At 57.7% G+C, this 15,596-nt stretch overlaps 3 protein-coding genes across 10 annotated transcripts in view; 1 reads left to right on the top strand and 2 right to left on the bottom strand.

Moving 5' to 3' along the window:
- Positions 1-864: 864 nt before the first annotated feature.
- LOC134050063 (sestrin-3-like) lies at positions 865-7,982 on the bottom strand. 2 transcript variants are annotated; one of them, XM_062502895.1, is made up of 9 exons: positions 7,855-7,982; positions 5,001-5,204; positions 4,635-4,817; positions 4,276-4,512; positions 4,080-4,191; positions 3,735-3,871; positions 3,218-3,408; positions 2,764-2,908; positions 865-2,225 (listed from the first exon to the last, which is right to left on the bottom strand). In XM_062502895.1, exons 1-9 carry the CDS (start codon positions 7,918-7,920, stop codon positions 2,136-2,138), a joined length of 1,365 nt encoding a protein of 454 aa, XP_062358879.1. In that variant the 5' UTR covers positions 7,921-7,982; the 3' UTR covers positions 865-2,135. The 2 variants fall into 2 exon arrangements, with proteins under 2 accessions (XP_062358879.1, XP_062358880.1); XM_062502896.1 differs by having other exon boundaries at positions 3,735-3,853.
- Positions 7,983-9,183: 1,201 nt separating this feature from the next.
- IL2RG (interleukin 2 receptor subunit gamma) lies at positions 9,184-12,787 on the bottom strand. The gene is made up of 8 exons (XM_062502854.1): positions 12,700-12,787; positions 11,761-11,851; positions 11,336-11,523; positions 11,051-11,193; positions 10,777-10,939; positions 10,246-10,429; positions 10,090-10,174; positions 9,184-9,988 (listed from the first exon to the last, which is right to left on the bottom strand). The coding sequence occupies exons 1-8, from the start codon at positions 12,785-12,787 to the stop codon at positions 9,785-9,787; spliced, it is 1,146 nt and encodes a 381-aa protein (XP_062358838.1). The 3' UTR covers positions 9,184-9,784.
- A 1,052-nt stretch (positions 12,788-13,839) lies between these two features.
- Positions 13,840-15,596, top strand: part of MED12 (mediator complex subunit 12) — a 35,954-nt gene continuing 34,197 nt past the window's right edge. For all 7 annotated transcript variants that reach the window (XM_062502636.1, XM_062502632.1, XM_062502637.1 and 4 more), the window contains exons 1-3: positions 13,840-13,994; positions 14,331-14,435; positions 15,240-15,431. In XM_062502636.1, coding sequence (XP_062358620.1) covers positions 13,896-13,994; positions 14,331-14,435; positions 15,240-15,431 — 396 coding nt within the window. In that variant the 5' untranslated portion in view covers positions 13,840-13,895. The remainder of the gene's footprint in view (positions 13,995-14,330; positions 14,436-15,239; positions 15,432-15,596) is intronic.

The raw sequence follows: 15,596 nt of genomic DNA, 5'->3' as shown, positions 1-15,596 counted from the left end.
CATCCCAGCCCTGCAGGGGATAGAGCTGCTGCTGCAGGGACAGCAGGGAGACTGGGAAACTGGCTGGCAGGCAGCTAGGCTGTTATGGTTAACCAATGCTACCCCTGACAGTGAGCAGTATACCCAGCTCCCTGATCCCTGCCCAGCCCTTGCTGGGGCTAAGTGATAGTATAGCAGTCAGTCCCAGCAGTGTCTAGCCAAGCCTGGTGGCAGCTATCCCAGCACCAGTCATCCTTGCACTGGTGTCACTGTTCCAGCACCAGTACTGACTCAGCTGGTACTACCCAGCACCAGTTGTCCTGGCATTTTACTGCCCAGGCACCAGCTTGGCCCAGTGCAAGCTGGCCTAATCACAGCAGAGGGAAAGCACCAGCAGCATGGATCAGAAAAAAGTTGGTCCTGATTCTTGGCCTTGCTCACTGAGTGGCTGCTTGGGAGTGTGAGCAAAATACTTCCTAAGCTGCAGAAGCAGCACCCACACCTTGGCCACCTATGACCTCCTTACTTTGACATCACCTCCTCCTTGCTGGAACAGCCCCTTGAAAAACTTCCCTCTTTTCCTATCAAACATGCAATGCTGCAGCCATTGCTTATCTGAGCATGGCAAGAGGACATAGCTGAGCTGAACAGGACAGGTGTATCCTCAGTGACCAGCTGCTGGCCATGGACCAGAGCTGTTGGTGCATGATGTTTGGTTTCCTGGCACTTGGGCCATCTCAGGGCTGTGGTCAGCCAGGCAGTGCTGTCTTACCTTCACAGCAACCATGCAAGTTTGGATTTACTTCCCAACATCTGACAGAAATAAAGCACGCATCCATGTCAAACATAATATATTTATAGCAAAAATAGGCTTTTTCTGTAGCTTCCATACACAAGGTTTTCTCCCTGTATATTTACGCAGTAAACAGGTTGACTGAAGCAGCGTGCGCTGGCTGACTCGACAGCTGCCCTTGCTTCAGGCTCCCACTTACAACTGGTGGCTTCATTCCCCTTTTGTGGCTGCTCTCTGGAGCCTGCACTGGTGCCCTTGTACCTCTCCAGCCAGGGATTGTGGCACAGGCAGGGAGCAGCCCAGAGAGATGGGGGAATGGTGGTCTAGCCCCCTAGGCAGAGGGCAAGGCTGGTGGCCAGGCTGCCTCTGTTCAAATAGGGCAGTCCCAGGAGTGCCCCCCAACCTACATTCAGGGAGAAGCTTCCTGTAGATTACCTATGCTGACCACAGGCTCCAACACCATGCTGTTAAGCAAGTGACTGGGCACAGGATCTCAGGCCTTGCATGGTGGTAAGAACAAACAAATCACATTAACTCAAACACATTAACAAGCCTCCCTTGTTCCTCCTGCCTCTCTGCTTATGGGAAGCAGAGGAGGTGCTTAGGACTGCCAAAGTCCCTAGCAGAAACCTCCAGTGCCTGAACACTGTAAAAGACCTCATCCCGCTGTCAGAGAAAGCAAAGCACAAGGATACTCTGCCAGCAAGAGCTTCACAGTTTGGAGTTTGCTGGGTCATCTCTTGTCCATCCCAGAAGGGTTTGGCACACAGACCTAAAGGACATAACACATAGGCAACAAGCACATCCCCTTGCTGTCCTGGGGAAAGGCCCATCCTAGGAGCCAGCACTTGTTACTGCCTAACCCTGCAACCCAGAACATTACAACACTCCCACATGCTGCCTGCACTGTTCCCAAGTGAGAGACACCACCCCAATAAGGACAGGTGCCCACGAGTGGCTTTGCAAGCAAAGCAGCCACTGCAGCACAGGGAAGGAAGCCAGTTCTCCCATCTGCCCTCCCTGTGCCATCGAGGCTCCCACAGCATCCAGGCAAGGAGCATTCCTCTAATCTGGCCCCAGTCCCCTCCCACTTCCCTCTCCCCCATGTTTTTGGCAGTCCTCCTTGGACACGTTCAAGTCTCCAGCATCTCAGCAGCACGGATTTGCCTCACAGTTTGGTAATTGCACATAACAGGGCCACTCAGTGACCCCCACAAGGCGGGGGGGAACCAACAAAAAGGAACGATACAGTCAAGTAAATTAATCAAGAAATCCCTCGCCGTCAGTCCCAGCATGACGGGTCCCACATGAGTTCAGGGAGACAGGAGGCTGCCCCGCGCTGCCGCAGCGCAGCTCCCACCATCTAGGAGATCATGTACTGGGTGATGGCCTGCAACGCATATAGCAGCTCTGCCTGCATCCGGGCTTCCAGGATGAGCAGGTTCACGTGGACCTGGGGGGAACAGCAAGAGAGGGTTAGGCAGCTGAAGTGTGCCGTGCTCAGTGGTGCAAGCAACTGCCCACCTGGGCGAGTCTTTTGACATCAAAATGCCATAAATCTTTCCAGCTCAGGCAGCTCCCCTTTTCCCCTCCTCCAAGTCCTGTAGGCTGTGGCTGCTTCCCAGAGCTGTGTGCCAGGGAGTCCCCTGCACACTTGGCACCAGCATTCCAGACTGGCAGCAGCACAGTCCCTGACACCCACAGCAGCTGCTCCTGTGAGTTACAGAGGGCTTGGCAGGAAGCACTCACCACTGGGGTACTGACCTTGGAGATGCCTGTGCTGCTGGTGCCCCTGGTCTCATCACAGTGGGCAGCCCCATGCCACACTAAGCCCAACTCCCTACAAACAGCCAGTTTTCATTCCCCCCACCTGCTTCAGACTGGTTTGATGGCTCAAAGATCTCCCATACACCCCCCAAAGCACCCCAGCCTGCAGCCCCTGCCCACTCCCAGTCCCACCACAGCTAGAGTCAGGGGGCCAGCTATCCCACCTTTTCACTGTGCTTGAACTGCTTCCAGAACCTGTCAAACATTTCTGAGTTTGTCTTCTCTGGGTAGCAGGTTACAGTTTTAATGTAAACTTTAAGCATTCGCTCCAGGAGCTGATTCACTTCTGCATAGTCATAATCATCGTACCTGTGGGGAGCACAGGGGTGAGTCACAGCCAGCACCTTGCCTGTGGTCTGCCTGGGGCATGGCACAGCCACAGCGCAGGGGGCACATGGTAACAGCCACCAGGCACTGAATTGAAATCCTGTCCCCAAAGCCCCCTGCCCTGGCCAGAGCAGTTCAGTATCTCTTCCCTGCCTGTCTCAACATCCAGGCAGGTGATTCACCTCTCTCCCTTCTCCATGCTCATCTGCATGACAGACTGAGTGCCCTACCCTCCTCCCACCTGGGTCAGCTGAGTTTTCTCCCCCTGAACTGTGAGGTTGGTTTCCCTACCTAATGCCAAACATGCAGTGGATGTAGTTCCAGATGCCCCGTTTGAAAACAGAGGGTTCACAGCCCTGCCGCTTGGCCATGGCACTGCTTTGCAGACCATCCACCATCCTAAACTTCTCATCCAGGAGATGCCCAATGTCAGAGTAGAGACGGTTGACCAGTGAGAAGCCATGGTCTTCCCAGGAGTAATCCTGTTGAACACAGCAAGAGGATTTTGGAATTGCAAAAAGGAGCTTGGAGCATGTTCCCAGGAAGAAGGGATGGAGACCTCATGAAGCAGAAGAATTCAGTGAATATGCTCTGAAGGTGGCTCTGCCCAAACCACAACATCTCTTATCAAGCAACTTTTGAATGATTTTGACCCTTGCCTCCATGAGGGCCACGTAAAAAAAAATCATCAACCCTTGGGGACAGAAATCATCTCCCTCTTCCCAACCCTAGTGGGGTAGGGCCAGTCTGCATGGGCAACTCTGCCACTATTTGCTGCTCCATGAGGGGAGGGGAGCAGGAGACTTACCTGGACTCGGAATACCTGCGTCTGATCCTCATCGCGCCGGGCAAAGTCTTGGTATCCAAAGTCAGGGTCCTGCATGTAGCACGCAAGGTTGGTGGCACTGGTGACTTCCCCATCAGTATCTACAAGAGGGGAGAGCCCTGCAGACAGGTCACAGCAGTGCTCAGTTGCCCTGTTCCCAGCCACATCAGGCATTGAAAGCCAGCCCTTGCTCTGCTCCAAATGCATCCCATGAGCCCCTCTGAACCACACATCATGGAAAATATAAGGTGTAGAGGAGCAACAAACACCCAGGTGTGTCATATGAACTCCCACCCTGTACACCCACCTCTGCTCCCTGCCCCTTACCTTCCTCTCGGTCCTGCTGCAGCAGCCTCATCTCGTCCCTACCCTCAGTCTCCACATGGATCCGCTGCATGCGTTCCCGGAGGGAATCCAGCTCCATGCAGGAGTCCAGGGACTGCACAGACACAGGGCTGGGGGTGAAGGCAGTGTCCCAGCAGCATCCCCCCCATGCCCTGCAGACCCACCCTCAGGGGCTCACCCGTTTGCGGTTGATACGCAGCAGCTCCTGGCTGTAGCTGTTGCCGGCAGTGGCCTCGCAGAAGCACTGGTTCCCGAGTGACAGTGGCTTCAGTGAGCCTCGGCCCCCCAGCCCCTCATCCTGCTCACAGCCACAGCCAAAGACAAAGCTGGCAAGTGCATGGCAGTGTGCCAGGAGGACGACGGCATGCACCAGCTCTGCCAGTGACCAGCTCCACTCACTGATCTTCAGCAGCTTCTGCAGAACACGGACAGACCGGCAATGTGACAAAGGCAGGAAGGCAGGGTGCAGGCAGCCCCGGGGGAACACTGCTGATCCCAATGCCATCCTGGTCCCTGGCTGATAGCCCTTTCCAGTACCTCAATGTGCTCCTTGGTGATGAGCCATGGCCGGTGTGCCAAGATCTTGTTGATCTCGTTGAGGTTGCGGAGTTTGGGGGGGATGAATTCGAGGCCACGCAGCCACTGGGGGTCACCCCCTGCCCGCAGGAACTGCAGCACGTGCAGGTTCACCAGGTACCGGCACTGGTGCCGGGCCGCTGCCTGCAAGAGTGGCACATCAGCAACTGTGCACTGCCCCAGCAGGACAGGCATCCTACACCCACCTCTCGTTCAGCCTCCAGGACGAGAAGCCCACAGCACAGGCTATCTGCTGGAGGTTAAGGAGAGCCTCACAGGGCTGAGCAGAGCCCCCTGTTCCCTCCGGCAACTCCCAGCAGGGCTTACCATGATGGCAATGTAGTGCCGGCAGTCGAAGGGCAGGGGGCCATCCATGTGCATCAGGTAGTGCTGAGTCTTGAGGAAGCTGTCAAGGTACTGTGGGTGGTAGCCCATCTGCTGGGTCACCGCCTCCAGCCGCCCTCGGCTTGCCAGCACCTTCACAAAGAGGAACTGGGAGCACTCGGGGTCACTGCTGGACATCTTCACTACCTGCAGGAAACACACTCTGCTTAGCTCTTCCCAGAGCAGCCCCTCCTGCAGCAGCACACCCCAGCCAAGCCCAGGCTCTGCAAGGGGCAGAGATCCCTCTCCCAGTTTGGTGCTGCCAGAGGGACACTCATGGTTATCAGGCAGAGCATTGCTGAGAGCCACAGGTAGCGGGAGGACAGACAGCAAGACACAAGTTGGTCTCTGTCTGGGAGAAGGTTCTGCGTGCTGAGTGGAAGCAGAGGGAAAACCAGGAATGATGTTTCTTGTAGTGGTGCAAGGCCGGATCAGGAGAAACATGACACAAAATACGTTCCAGAGTGGAGCAGCTCATCTGCCTTATTGCCACCACGGAGCCCTCCTGCTCAGTACCAAGATGAGAGAGAGCTGTGGAAACAGCAGAGGGGCTCCCAGGCTCATGCCCTGACAGGCCAAGAGGCAAACCATGTCCTGGTACCTACCATGTGATCAGGAGCACACAGAAGAGCTCCCTACATGTTGCCCAAGCAGACAGCATGGGACTGGGTCCTGCAGCACAGAGCACAGCTGTTACTGGATGTGCCCACCAGAGAAAACAGATGGACAGCTCAGCAAGGGTGGCCCAGACATCCCCAGCAATGCCCACACCAGCCTTGCACCAGGGCCCCAGCCCAGCCCCACCTGAGAGGGTAGTGGGAACAGAGGACAGGGATGCTGGAAAGATGCCCAGGCAGCTGCCATGCTCCAGTGACAGTGTTGCCACAATTCCCACCTGACAGCATGGTCAGCACCTGCAGCCTGCCCACCCTGAGGTATGTGTACAGCAGGTGCTAATCTTTGTCACACAGAAAGTCACAGCTCCTGCTTGCATACAGGAGCCCAGGCAGCACCCTTGCATGCAAAGGATGCATCTCTTCTCCCAGGATTGAGCTGAAATCTCCTGGGGAATTCTGGCCCTGCTGAGAGCACTGTCTTGTTCCTTCCATGTGTCTCTCCAGTGCAGTCACCCAAAGGCTGGTGACTGGAGCATGGCAACAGTGGTGCATAGGACAAAACCAGGAGCACTTCTGCAAACCACCAAAGCTACAGGGTGCAATGCAGAGCACCCAGGGGTGAGGGGCAAACAGAGCAGGGGTGAGCTGTGTGGCAGCATGAAGCAGTTGCACCCACACAGGCAGTGCAGGAAGCAGCCTGGGCTATTTTCCACCATGCTGCACTTTTGATGAAAACAGCATCACTCAAGTGTCAAGAGATTTACTTGATGACATTTGGAGTGTTCTCTTCACTTCCTCTGGTAAAAGGGGTCCACAAAACCACAAAACTCACATTAAAATGGAAAGAGATGAAAAGCACCAGCTTCTCTGATTGACAGAAGATGAAAGCCAGAAGTGACCTGCAAAAGCCCCCAACAAAGTCTCTCTCCCTGGGGAAATGAGATGTCACAAGGACACCCAAGGGGCTCCAGCCACTGGTATTCTCCTGGAGGGCTGAGGTGGAAGAGCTAGGGCACCCTTCTAGGGCACCCGTGGGAAAGGCGATCCCCAGTAAGGAGCCTCTGGTGCTGCCAGCTCTCCTCACTTTGCTTGTCCAGGTCATGATGGAGCAAGCAACCAGGCAGATATGTCTTGGTAGGAGATGCTGAATAGGGGGATGAAGGTGCAGAAGAGCCACCTCCTTGGCTCTCAGCCAGGCTAAACTGCCCACTCCCAAAGGCTCAGCCCAGGGTGTCTCCTATCGGCACCACCTGTCACATTCCCTCAGTTCTTTCTCCCCAGCCTCTCTCGTTGGCCCCAGTGCCACCTTCCTCATCCTCCTCGGCCACTGCCCTCCTCCTCCCCTGCATCCACTCGCACTCCCGGGCTGTGGGAGCATCGCCTCCCTCCCCAGGGGAATCTTCTTGTGTCCCAGCCCCCTGAACTCTTAACAGGCACCTCAACTGCGCACCCACCACCAACCTCGTCCCCCTCTCCGCCCGGCGGAGCCGCAGGGGAACGGTGCCCCGCCGGCAGCCATGAACACATAAAGGCAGGAGGCTGAAGGAGCTCGGACTGCGCCGGGATGTGCGGGAGACGGGCCAGCGGATCCCGCCGCTCCCCGCCCGGCCAGGGCTCATCCCTCCGCCCGGTGAGACCGCGGCTCCGTCAGTACCGGCGGCTCCTCCGGTAACGTTCGCTGGAGACGGTGCCGCGGCAGCACCTCTCGCCTGGCCCTTGTGCCTGGGTATTCGAGAGGACGGGGAAGTACGAGCGCCCGCGGCAGGGGCCCCTACGGCGGTGCGGGCGGCCGGTACCGGGGCCGGTACCCGGGGCCCCATTGTGCGGGCGGCGGCAGCGGCAGCGCCCCCGGTGAACGGCGCGGGCAGTGCAGGCGGAGAGAGAAAAACAAGTTTGATTGGCAGTGATGGAGCCACGGCGCCTCCCGCATCCCGCACAAAGGGGACAGGGACGGCACCGCCGCACCGGCACCGGCACCGACAGCAGGACCAGGACCAAGACGAAGCCGCCGGGCGAGGCATCGTGACAGCGTAGCCTCGCCGGCTCTGCGCACCACCGGGAATGTCCCGGGAATGCCCCGGCCTACTGGTGCCGCAACCGTGCCGGCCCGGTGGCAGCGAGTAGAGCAAAGCCCGCTGCTCCTGTACGAGCTCCGGTGGTGGCAGCGGGGCGGGTCCTACCTGCCCCGGCAGCCGCTGGCATCGGCTTCCTCGAGGGTGCTCCACGCTCTGGGGACACACGATCATGGTGAGCCCGTGCCGTGCCGTGCCGTGCCGTGCCGAGCGCAGTCCCGGTGCCCGGTACCGGTACCCCCGCCCGGTGCGGCTGCCGGCAGCGCAGAGCCGGCACCGCGGCAGGCACGGGGGGCGGGCCCGCCTGCGCCAATCGCCGCCGCCAGGGGGCGGCCGCCGCCGCACCACGTGGGCAGGGCTGGAAAGTTACCGGGGCCGGGAGCGCAGGCCCCGCCCCCGGCCGGGGTGGGCGGGGCCCAGGATGCCCCGCCGCTGGGGGGCGCTGCCGCCTCTCCTGGGCACCGCGGGACCCGAAGGGGAGCAAGGCCGGGGACCCCTGTCCTGGGCCCGGCTGTACGAGGGACCGGCTGTGCCAGGGTCCGGCTGTGGCAGTGCCCATATGTGCCAGGGCCCAGCTGTGGCAGGGCCCAGCTGTGGCAGTACCCAGGTGTGCCAGGGTCCAGCTGTGGCAGGGCCCAGCTGAGGGTCCCACTCTTCTCCCAAGCAAATGGTGATACAGGATGTGAGATGTGGTCTAATATCCCTCTGCCAGGGGAGGTTGGACATCAGGAGGAATTTCTTCCCAGAAAGGGTATTGATTAAACTGCCCAGGTAGGTGGTGGAGTGGTGGAGTCACTGTTCTTGAGGTCTTTTAGGAAAGACTGGAGCTGATGCTCAGTGCTGTGGTCTGGTTGACAGGGTGGTGTTCGGACAGAGGTTGGACTCTATGATCTCCAATGTATTCTCCAACGTAATTGAATCTAGAATTCTGTAAGAGCAGCTGCAGTCAGTTATGTCCAGAAAGGTCTGGTCATCTGCAGGGACAGCAGCAGTAGCTGGGGGCTTTGGGTGGCCCCAGAAGTGGTTGGAGAGCCCAGAGTGAAGCCCACTGCCCAGTGAGGTTATAGCACATCACCCAAGTGTGCAGGGAGCCCTGTAAGACAGCCAGGAGAGAACTCATCCATGTGTTTGATGTTGATTGATGAACATGCTGCCACTGTGAGCCTCCCTGAGACAGTCCTACTGTCCCTGCCCTGATCTGCCCCCAAAGGATGAGCCTGGGCAAACCCCTGGTGGGCAGATCTTTATTGCCACTGGAAACTGAGGACACAGGCAAAGGAGCGGTGAGGCTTTGGGGGAACTGCCAGGATGACACAGTGGCTTGCTGGCAGCACAGGCAGGACACAAGAACAACCACAAAACCATGGATGAAGCCAAAGAGGAAATTTATTTTTTCATTACCTCACCAACTGGAGGATCCCTCAAGCAGCACCCAGGCAGAGGCACAAAAAGCAGTGATGCAGGCACTGTGGATCTTGGTCCACCCTAGAGAATCACTGAAGCTGCTGTTTTGGCCTGTGTATCAAGGATTTCTGCAGTTGTGGTTTACCACTGTGATTTGATCTTTCCCACTGCAGGCCAGGAATCTAAAGTATGTTAAATAAGGTGCTACTAAGTCTATCACAGGCCTGTTTTATCTAAACACAGAATTCTACTTACTGAACACACAAAGCTAAACAACGATGACTATGGTTTATGTGTTTTTCTACATCAGCTGTAAGGCACTTGAGCATGTTTACAATCTTTCTTGCCTACCTTTCCTTATTTTTCCACACTTGGCCCCCCTGGGACTCCTCATTCTGTGTGTCCCCATCAGTTGTCCAGTGGCCCCTGCCTACTCAGCTGCAGCTGCCCACTCATCAGGACACATCCCTGGATGTGCTTGTGGGCACCTTGGAGCAGCGAGGGGGACTTGGCAGGAAGCAAAACCAAGATCCAGGACATTTGGCAGAGGCATGGCAGGAGCAGGGAAGCAGGGCCTGAGGAGCAGTAAGGTCTGGGCAGCAAAACTGTGGAGAATGAGGAATGCAGGAGCATGTCACACTCTTCCATAGCTGTTCTGATAGGGGCTGTGCTCGCTGGGGGCGGCTGGGGGCCCAGGCATTGGAGGTGGTGCATGGTTGCTGCTGTCCCAGAGGGGCTCGTGGCTGTCCTTGGGTGGAAGCTCAGTCACATAGCAGATGTTCTCGCTGTAGTTGGGCTTGAAGCTCTCCACGACGTCTTTGGGGACTCCAGCCCATTCCTCCAGGGAGTAGAGCAGGGTGAGAGGAGCCGCCACCCAGCCCTGCCCCAACCCCACACAGCAGGGGTGAGCCCAGGGCAGGACTGCCTGCACTGCCTTACCTGGAAATTGCCGTTGTGAGTGATGAACAGCTCATCAAAATTCTTGCTGGGGTTGGGAATTCGGGGCATCAGGATGACCCATACCCTGTGCAGGAGAGGTGTGTTAGAGGGAAAGAGCCCCAGTTCTGCTGCCCCCAGTCAGCTCCCCACACTCACCTTTCCATGCGCACCAGCAGGATGACAAGGACCAGCAGGAGCAGGCAGGAGGCAATGGGGACCAAGACCGTGCGGATCCCAAACCAGTACAGCTGTTCCTCCATCGTGCCTGGAAAGAGCAGGGGTGACACTGATCCCCAGACAGCACACCACCATGGCAGTGGGGTGGGCCTGCAGGTGGCCCCTTCATGGATGGCTATGGCAGGGCTCAGCTGGGAGCAGAGGATGGAGAAGGGGCCTGTCCCCAAGCCCTACCATCCTATCACCATAACTAGCTGATGACCTTGTCCTGGCCCAGCAATGCCCTCCAGTGCTAAGAAACCCCTGGCAAAAGTCAGCAGGTCCCGCTGGTGGTGGTGTTTTGATGCCAGAAGTACAACGGATGCAGCTGCTGGCACCCCATATGCCCAGATGGGTCTTGCCTCTACAGCTGCTGCCTCAGGCCATTCTCTACTTTCTTGGTCATGTCTTGCCTGCTGAGCCCTGCCATGCTTCAGTCCGTCCCATCCCACTGCAGCCCTCAGAACATACCCTTGCTGGTGGAGTTGCTGCCCCAGATGACAGGAACACTCCACTCGCTCCAGAACTGGGTTCTGCCACAGTATTTGTCGATCTTGCTGCGCACGTAGAAGGTGTAGGACTTCTCATAGTCCACACTGGGCAAGGAGAAGACATCTCCATTCACTGAGAGCTCCTGCAGAGACATGGACATGAGCCCTGTGCTGCTGGCTGGGACCACCTTAGAGGCTGGTGAACAGCTCACCCCCAGGCACAGCCACGAGAGTGCTGTGCCCAGGGCTCTCACCGTCCAGCTGGTGTCCTTGTTGCTCTTATACTTGACAGCGTGCTCCAGGCACTTTTCTTTGGGGTATGGGGAAACCCAGGTCAGCTGCAACTGATTGTTGCTCATGTTGCGGATGGTCAGGTTGACAGGTGCCTCTGGTTTCACTGCAAGGGACAGGTAATGCCCAGTGAGGTCTGGCCCCATTCACGCCCCAGTGGCCCTACTGCCAGCTGGGAGCTCACAGGAGAGCTCTGAGAACCCACAGTCCTGCAGAGGAGAGGGGGGGGTTCCCCCACCACTCTGTACCCAGGTCCTGCAGCTCCATGCGCTTGCTGGGGATCTCCAGGGTCTTGCCACCAACGCTGGCATTGACGAGAACATGGAAAGGCTGGAACTGGATGAGCTCGTTCTGCTCGAAGTAGCAGCCGACCCTGACACCCTGGTCCTGCAGGTAGCGCTTGCACTCCACCTCCTTGTCAGATGCATTCTTGTACCTGTGCCACAGTGGGTTACCAAGATTCCCCAAGGCCTCACATGCCCCAGCTCTCGCCAGGATCCCTCTCCCCAGCACATCCCATCCTGCTTGCCCTGGAGACAGAGCCTGCCCAACCCTGGGCCTGGGGAGGAGGAGCAGCCTGATGCAGGACCAGCAATGCTGGCAGCAGCCCCCCTGCACAGGGACCCACTGCTGGACACTGCTGCAGGGTTGGCCAAGGGGCAGGGCCACCTACCAGTAGAAGAGGGAGTAGTTGACTGTGGGCATCTCTCTGCTCCCCCACATGCAGGTCATGTACTCCTCGTTGAAGAGGACACACTCCACCCCTGCAAGCAACAGACACTGCTGGGCATGGCAGTGGTGGGTGGCTGTGCCAGGGCCCAGGCATGCACCAGAGAGACATGGCACATGCCAGATCTCTGCATATCCCTATGAGCCTCCCTTTGTGTGAACCAAACAAACTCATCAGCCAGCACTGCAGGGGCAGGAGAAAGCCAGAGTTGAGCTTTCCTGGGCTGTAATGTAACACAGTGGAGCAAACAGGCTGTTTCTACATGTGGGGATGGATGGAAGGTACCTTCCCACCAGCCCAGGAGGTCCAGCGATACAGAGGGGCTTTTTCCACAGAAAGCTATTGTTTTACTGATGGCCAGACAAGGAGTGGATTTTTTCTCAGAGAACAGTGTTAGGGATGAGAGTACCAGGTGGAAAGAAAAGCCTCTGTTCACTGTCCCCTTCCTGTGCACAGCACTACTGAGGTGACCAGGAAGGAAAGGGCAGCTGGTGCAGATTCACTGACTATCCTGGCCAGTACCCACACATAGCACAGACCAATAGGATCTGCCAGTAGAGTGATGGGGCAGGAGTGCTGCAGGACTAGTAGCCAGGGGGCTGGTGGGGTCACAAATGCTCCAGTACTGCAGTGGGCCCAAGGAAACCCCCCAACAGGACTCCCTGGTATAGCCTGACCCTCCCGGCAGCCCCACTGCAAGGGGCCATGTAAGTGCTACAGGTCCTGGGACACATCAGGGGTTGCAGAGTTCCCGGTGTGTTCCACAACAGCGCGCCAGCCCACACAGCCCCACATCCTGTCCTCACCCGCCATCACTGGGATCTCCATTCCCCAGCCCCAACCACAAAAAGGGCCCGTGGACCTTCCCATGTTCTTCCTTACCTGGATGGCTATGGGCAGCAGCAGGGTAGGGACCTGGTCCACAGAGGAAGAGGAGGACAGGCACAAGGAGGGTGCCAGGAGCCGCCATGGGGGCTGCTGACTAGGGACGCGTGCAAACAGCCTCGCCCAGGGCTGCTGGCTTCCGCACCACACTGCTTCCTGCCCCACGGGCACCGCCTGCACAGGGGGCCCTCCCTACGTGCTGCCCCATGGGCCACCTTGTGGGGACCATGGCTCACTCCAGTGGGGCCCCACAGCTCATCCCACTGGGACACCATGGCTCATCCCAGTAGGATGCCACAGCTAACCCACTGGGACCCCACAGCTCATCCCACTGAGACCCCACGGCTCATCCCACTGGGACTGCATCACCCTTCTTGTCAGTTTCCACACCTCACACCTCTTGGACCTCTCAATTAATCCTTCTGTGTTCCCATGGTTCACGCTGTAGGGATCACCGCCACTGCGCTGCCTCAGGAGCATGGCTGGAATGGGGATCCCAACGCCCAGCCCGCCTGGATCCCTAGGAGCATCACTGAGGGCACTGAGGCAGTCGGAGGGGGCGGCTGCAGGGAGAAAGTCATAGCGGGGTTTCGTGTGTGTGACAGTACAGCCGGTGTCAGCCGGGGCTGTCGCCGGTGCGCTGATGGCCGCACCGGGGGGGGTTGGTGGCCGGGGTCCGGGGGGTGCCCCGATACCGGGGCCGAGGAGCAGCCAGGGCTGGGGGCGAATGGGTCGGCGGGTGCGTCACGTGACCCTGTGCGGACACGCCACCGGCGCGGCACCTCCGCCGGGGGGCGCGCGCGCGCCCCTCGGGCTGCCCCGTCCCTCTTCGGCACTTTTCGGCTCCTTTCGTAGCGGGCTCGGGCCCTCCCGGTACTCTGATCTTTTTGTCCTCGCTCGTCCTTGCTTCGGGGACGTTCGGCTACCTCCGGTTACTCTCGGATCTCTCCGGCTGCGCTCGGTGCTCTTCGTCTTTCCTCAGTCCAGTCACAGCAGTACTCGGGCCTCTCCGTCAATTTTTCGGCACTCTTCGCCAACACTCGGGCCTCTCCGGCAACGCTCGGGACTCTCCGTTCTCCTTCGGCCCGGCTTCGGCGGCGCCCACCTGCCCCGGCGCAGCGCGCAGCGCGCAGGCGCGGGCGGCCCCGGCGGCCCTTGTTGTGGCCCGGCCGCCCCCGCCCGGCCGGCCCGCCATGGCGGCCTTCGGCGTCCTCAGCTACGAGCACCGCCCGCTCAAGCGCCCGCGCCTCGGCCCGCCCGATGTGTACCCGCAGGACCCCAAGCAGAAGGAGGTGGGAGCCGGGCGTGTTGGGTGGACCCGGGGTGCAGGACCACTGTGTCGGGGCCGGACCTGAGGAAGCGCCGGGTTCGCGGCGCGAGGGCCGGGATCTGGGCGAGGGGGTCCCGTCCCGCCGGGTCCCCAAGGGTTGGGGGGCGCTGGCCAGGCCGGGGGAGCCGCGGTCCCCGTGTCCCGGCGCTGCCGTGGGCGGTGCCTGGTAGCGAGGGCTGGGGGCGGTCGGGGGAGCAGCCGGGCCTCCTCTTGTTCAGCCCCCGCTGTGGGAACAGAGGCTGCGGCGGCGGGCGCGGAGGGGCCGTGCCGGGCCCTGCTGACCGTCCGTCCCCCGCAGGATGAGCTGACTGCGCTGAATGTCAAGCAAGGCTTCAATAACCAGCCGGCGGTCTCTGGGGACGAGCACGGCAGTGCCAAAAATGTCAATTTCAACCCGGCGAAGGTGAGATACGTCCCGACGGTCGAGGGGCGGGTTTGGCAGGGCAGGCTGCTGGATCCTTGATACTCCTGGGTCTCGTTCCTAACCTGTGTAAGAACTAGGAGCTCTTTCCCTTTTGTATGGGTGTTTTTAAGACTTGAACCTCTGTTTCAGTAGAATCCAAGTTCTCCTTTCATTTAGAACTGTGTCCCACCTCTGAGAGAGTGGGTTCTTGTCTGTCTCAGTTCGTCTTAGGGGCAGGTCTGTGACTGCAGTTTTTGTTAAGCCCGTATCTAGGACTCTTAAAATCCTGCAATTAAAGCACCAGGCTATGATAGTAGGAGAGGGAAACTTCTTATTGGTTTGGTTACATTATGGCCATGGTAAAAGGAAATTACGATTTCTTGCAACATCTGGAAGTTTAAAAATGGGAGTTATATAATAGACTTCAACTCCATTTTTCCAGTCTCTGAAATCAAGATGTTGACTTCCTTACAAAACAACTAGTAATGACCTGGGTTGGAAGGCAATCAATAAGCACAGGATATTTGTTTTCCTTGTCTGACTTCTGTCAGAGAAGCCTTCTGTCTGGTTTGACAAGTATTTTTAAAGGGTTGTGTCCATCTCAGCTTGAGTCCCTGCTTGACTATTGTCTGAGTTGTCTAGATGCATTCATCTCTGCAAGTATAACAAAGGAATTATTGGCAGTTATTTTGTGTTTCAAAAGTTGATACGGGTGAGACTTCTGGTAGGAATGGTAAATAATATTTTAAATACAATGATCAGGACTTTGAACTCTGAAATGTAATTGATTTTTTTTTTCTCCAGATCAGCTCCAATTTTAGCAGTATTATTGCAGAAAAGCTGCGGTGCAACACCCTGCCTGACACAGGGAGACGGAAACCCCAGGTGAATCAGAAGGATAACTTCTGGCTGGTGACAGCACGTTCTCAGAGTGCCATAAACAACTGGTTCACAGATCTGGCTGGAACTAAGCCCCTCACTCATCTTGCTAAGAAGGTATGTTACAGGAGAAGCATCCTGACAGGTTAGAGAATTTAATCTTATGCTTGTTTCTGGAGGTTTTCTGAAGGTCTTTACTGTTGGGAGAAGTTTCTTACCTATGCATCTTGTGAAGCCTTCAGCTTGAAGAGTGGATGTAGGATTTGTAGTGCCCTGACTTTA

Source organism: Cinclus cinclus, chromosome 15 (genome assembly GCF_963662255.1).
Source record: "Cinclus cinclus chromosome 15, bCinCin1.1, whole genome shotgun sequence".
Taxonomy (NCBI): Eukaryota; Metazoa; Chordata; class Aves; order Passeriformes; family Cinclidae; genus Cinclus; species Cinclus cinclus.
Note: the sequence above shows the minus strand (reverse complement) of the source record. Positions and strands in the feature narration are given on the sequence as shown.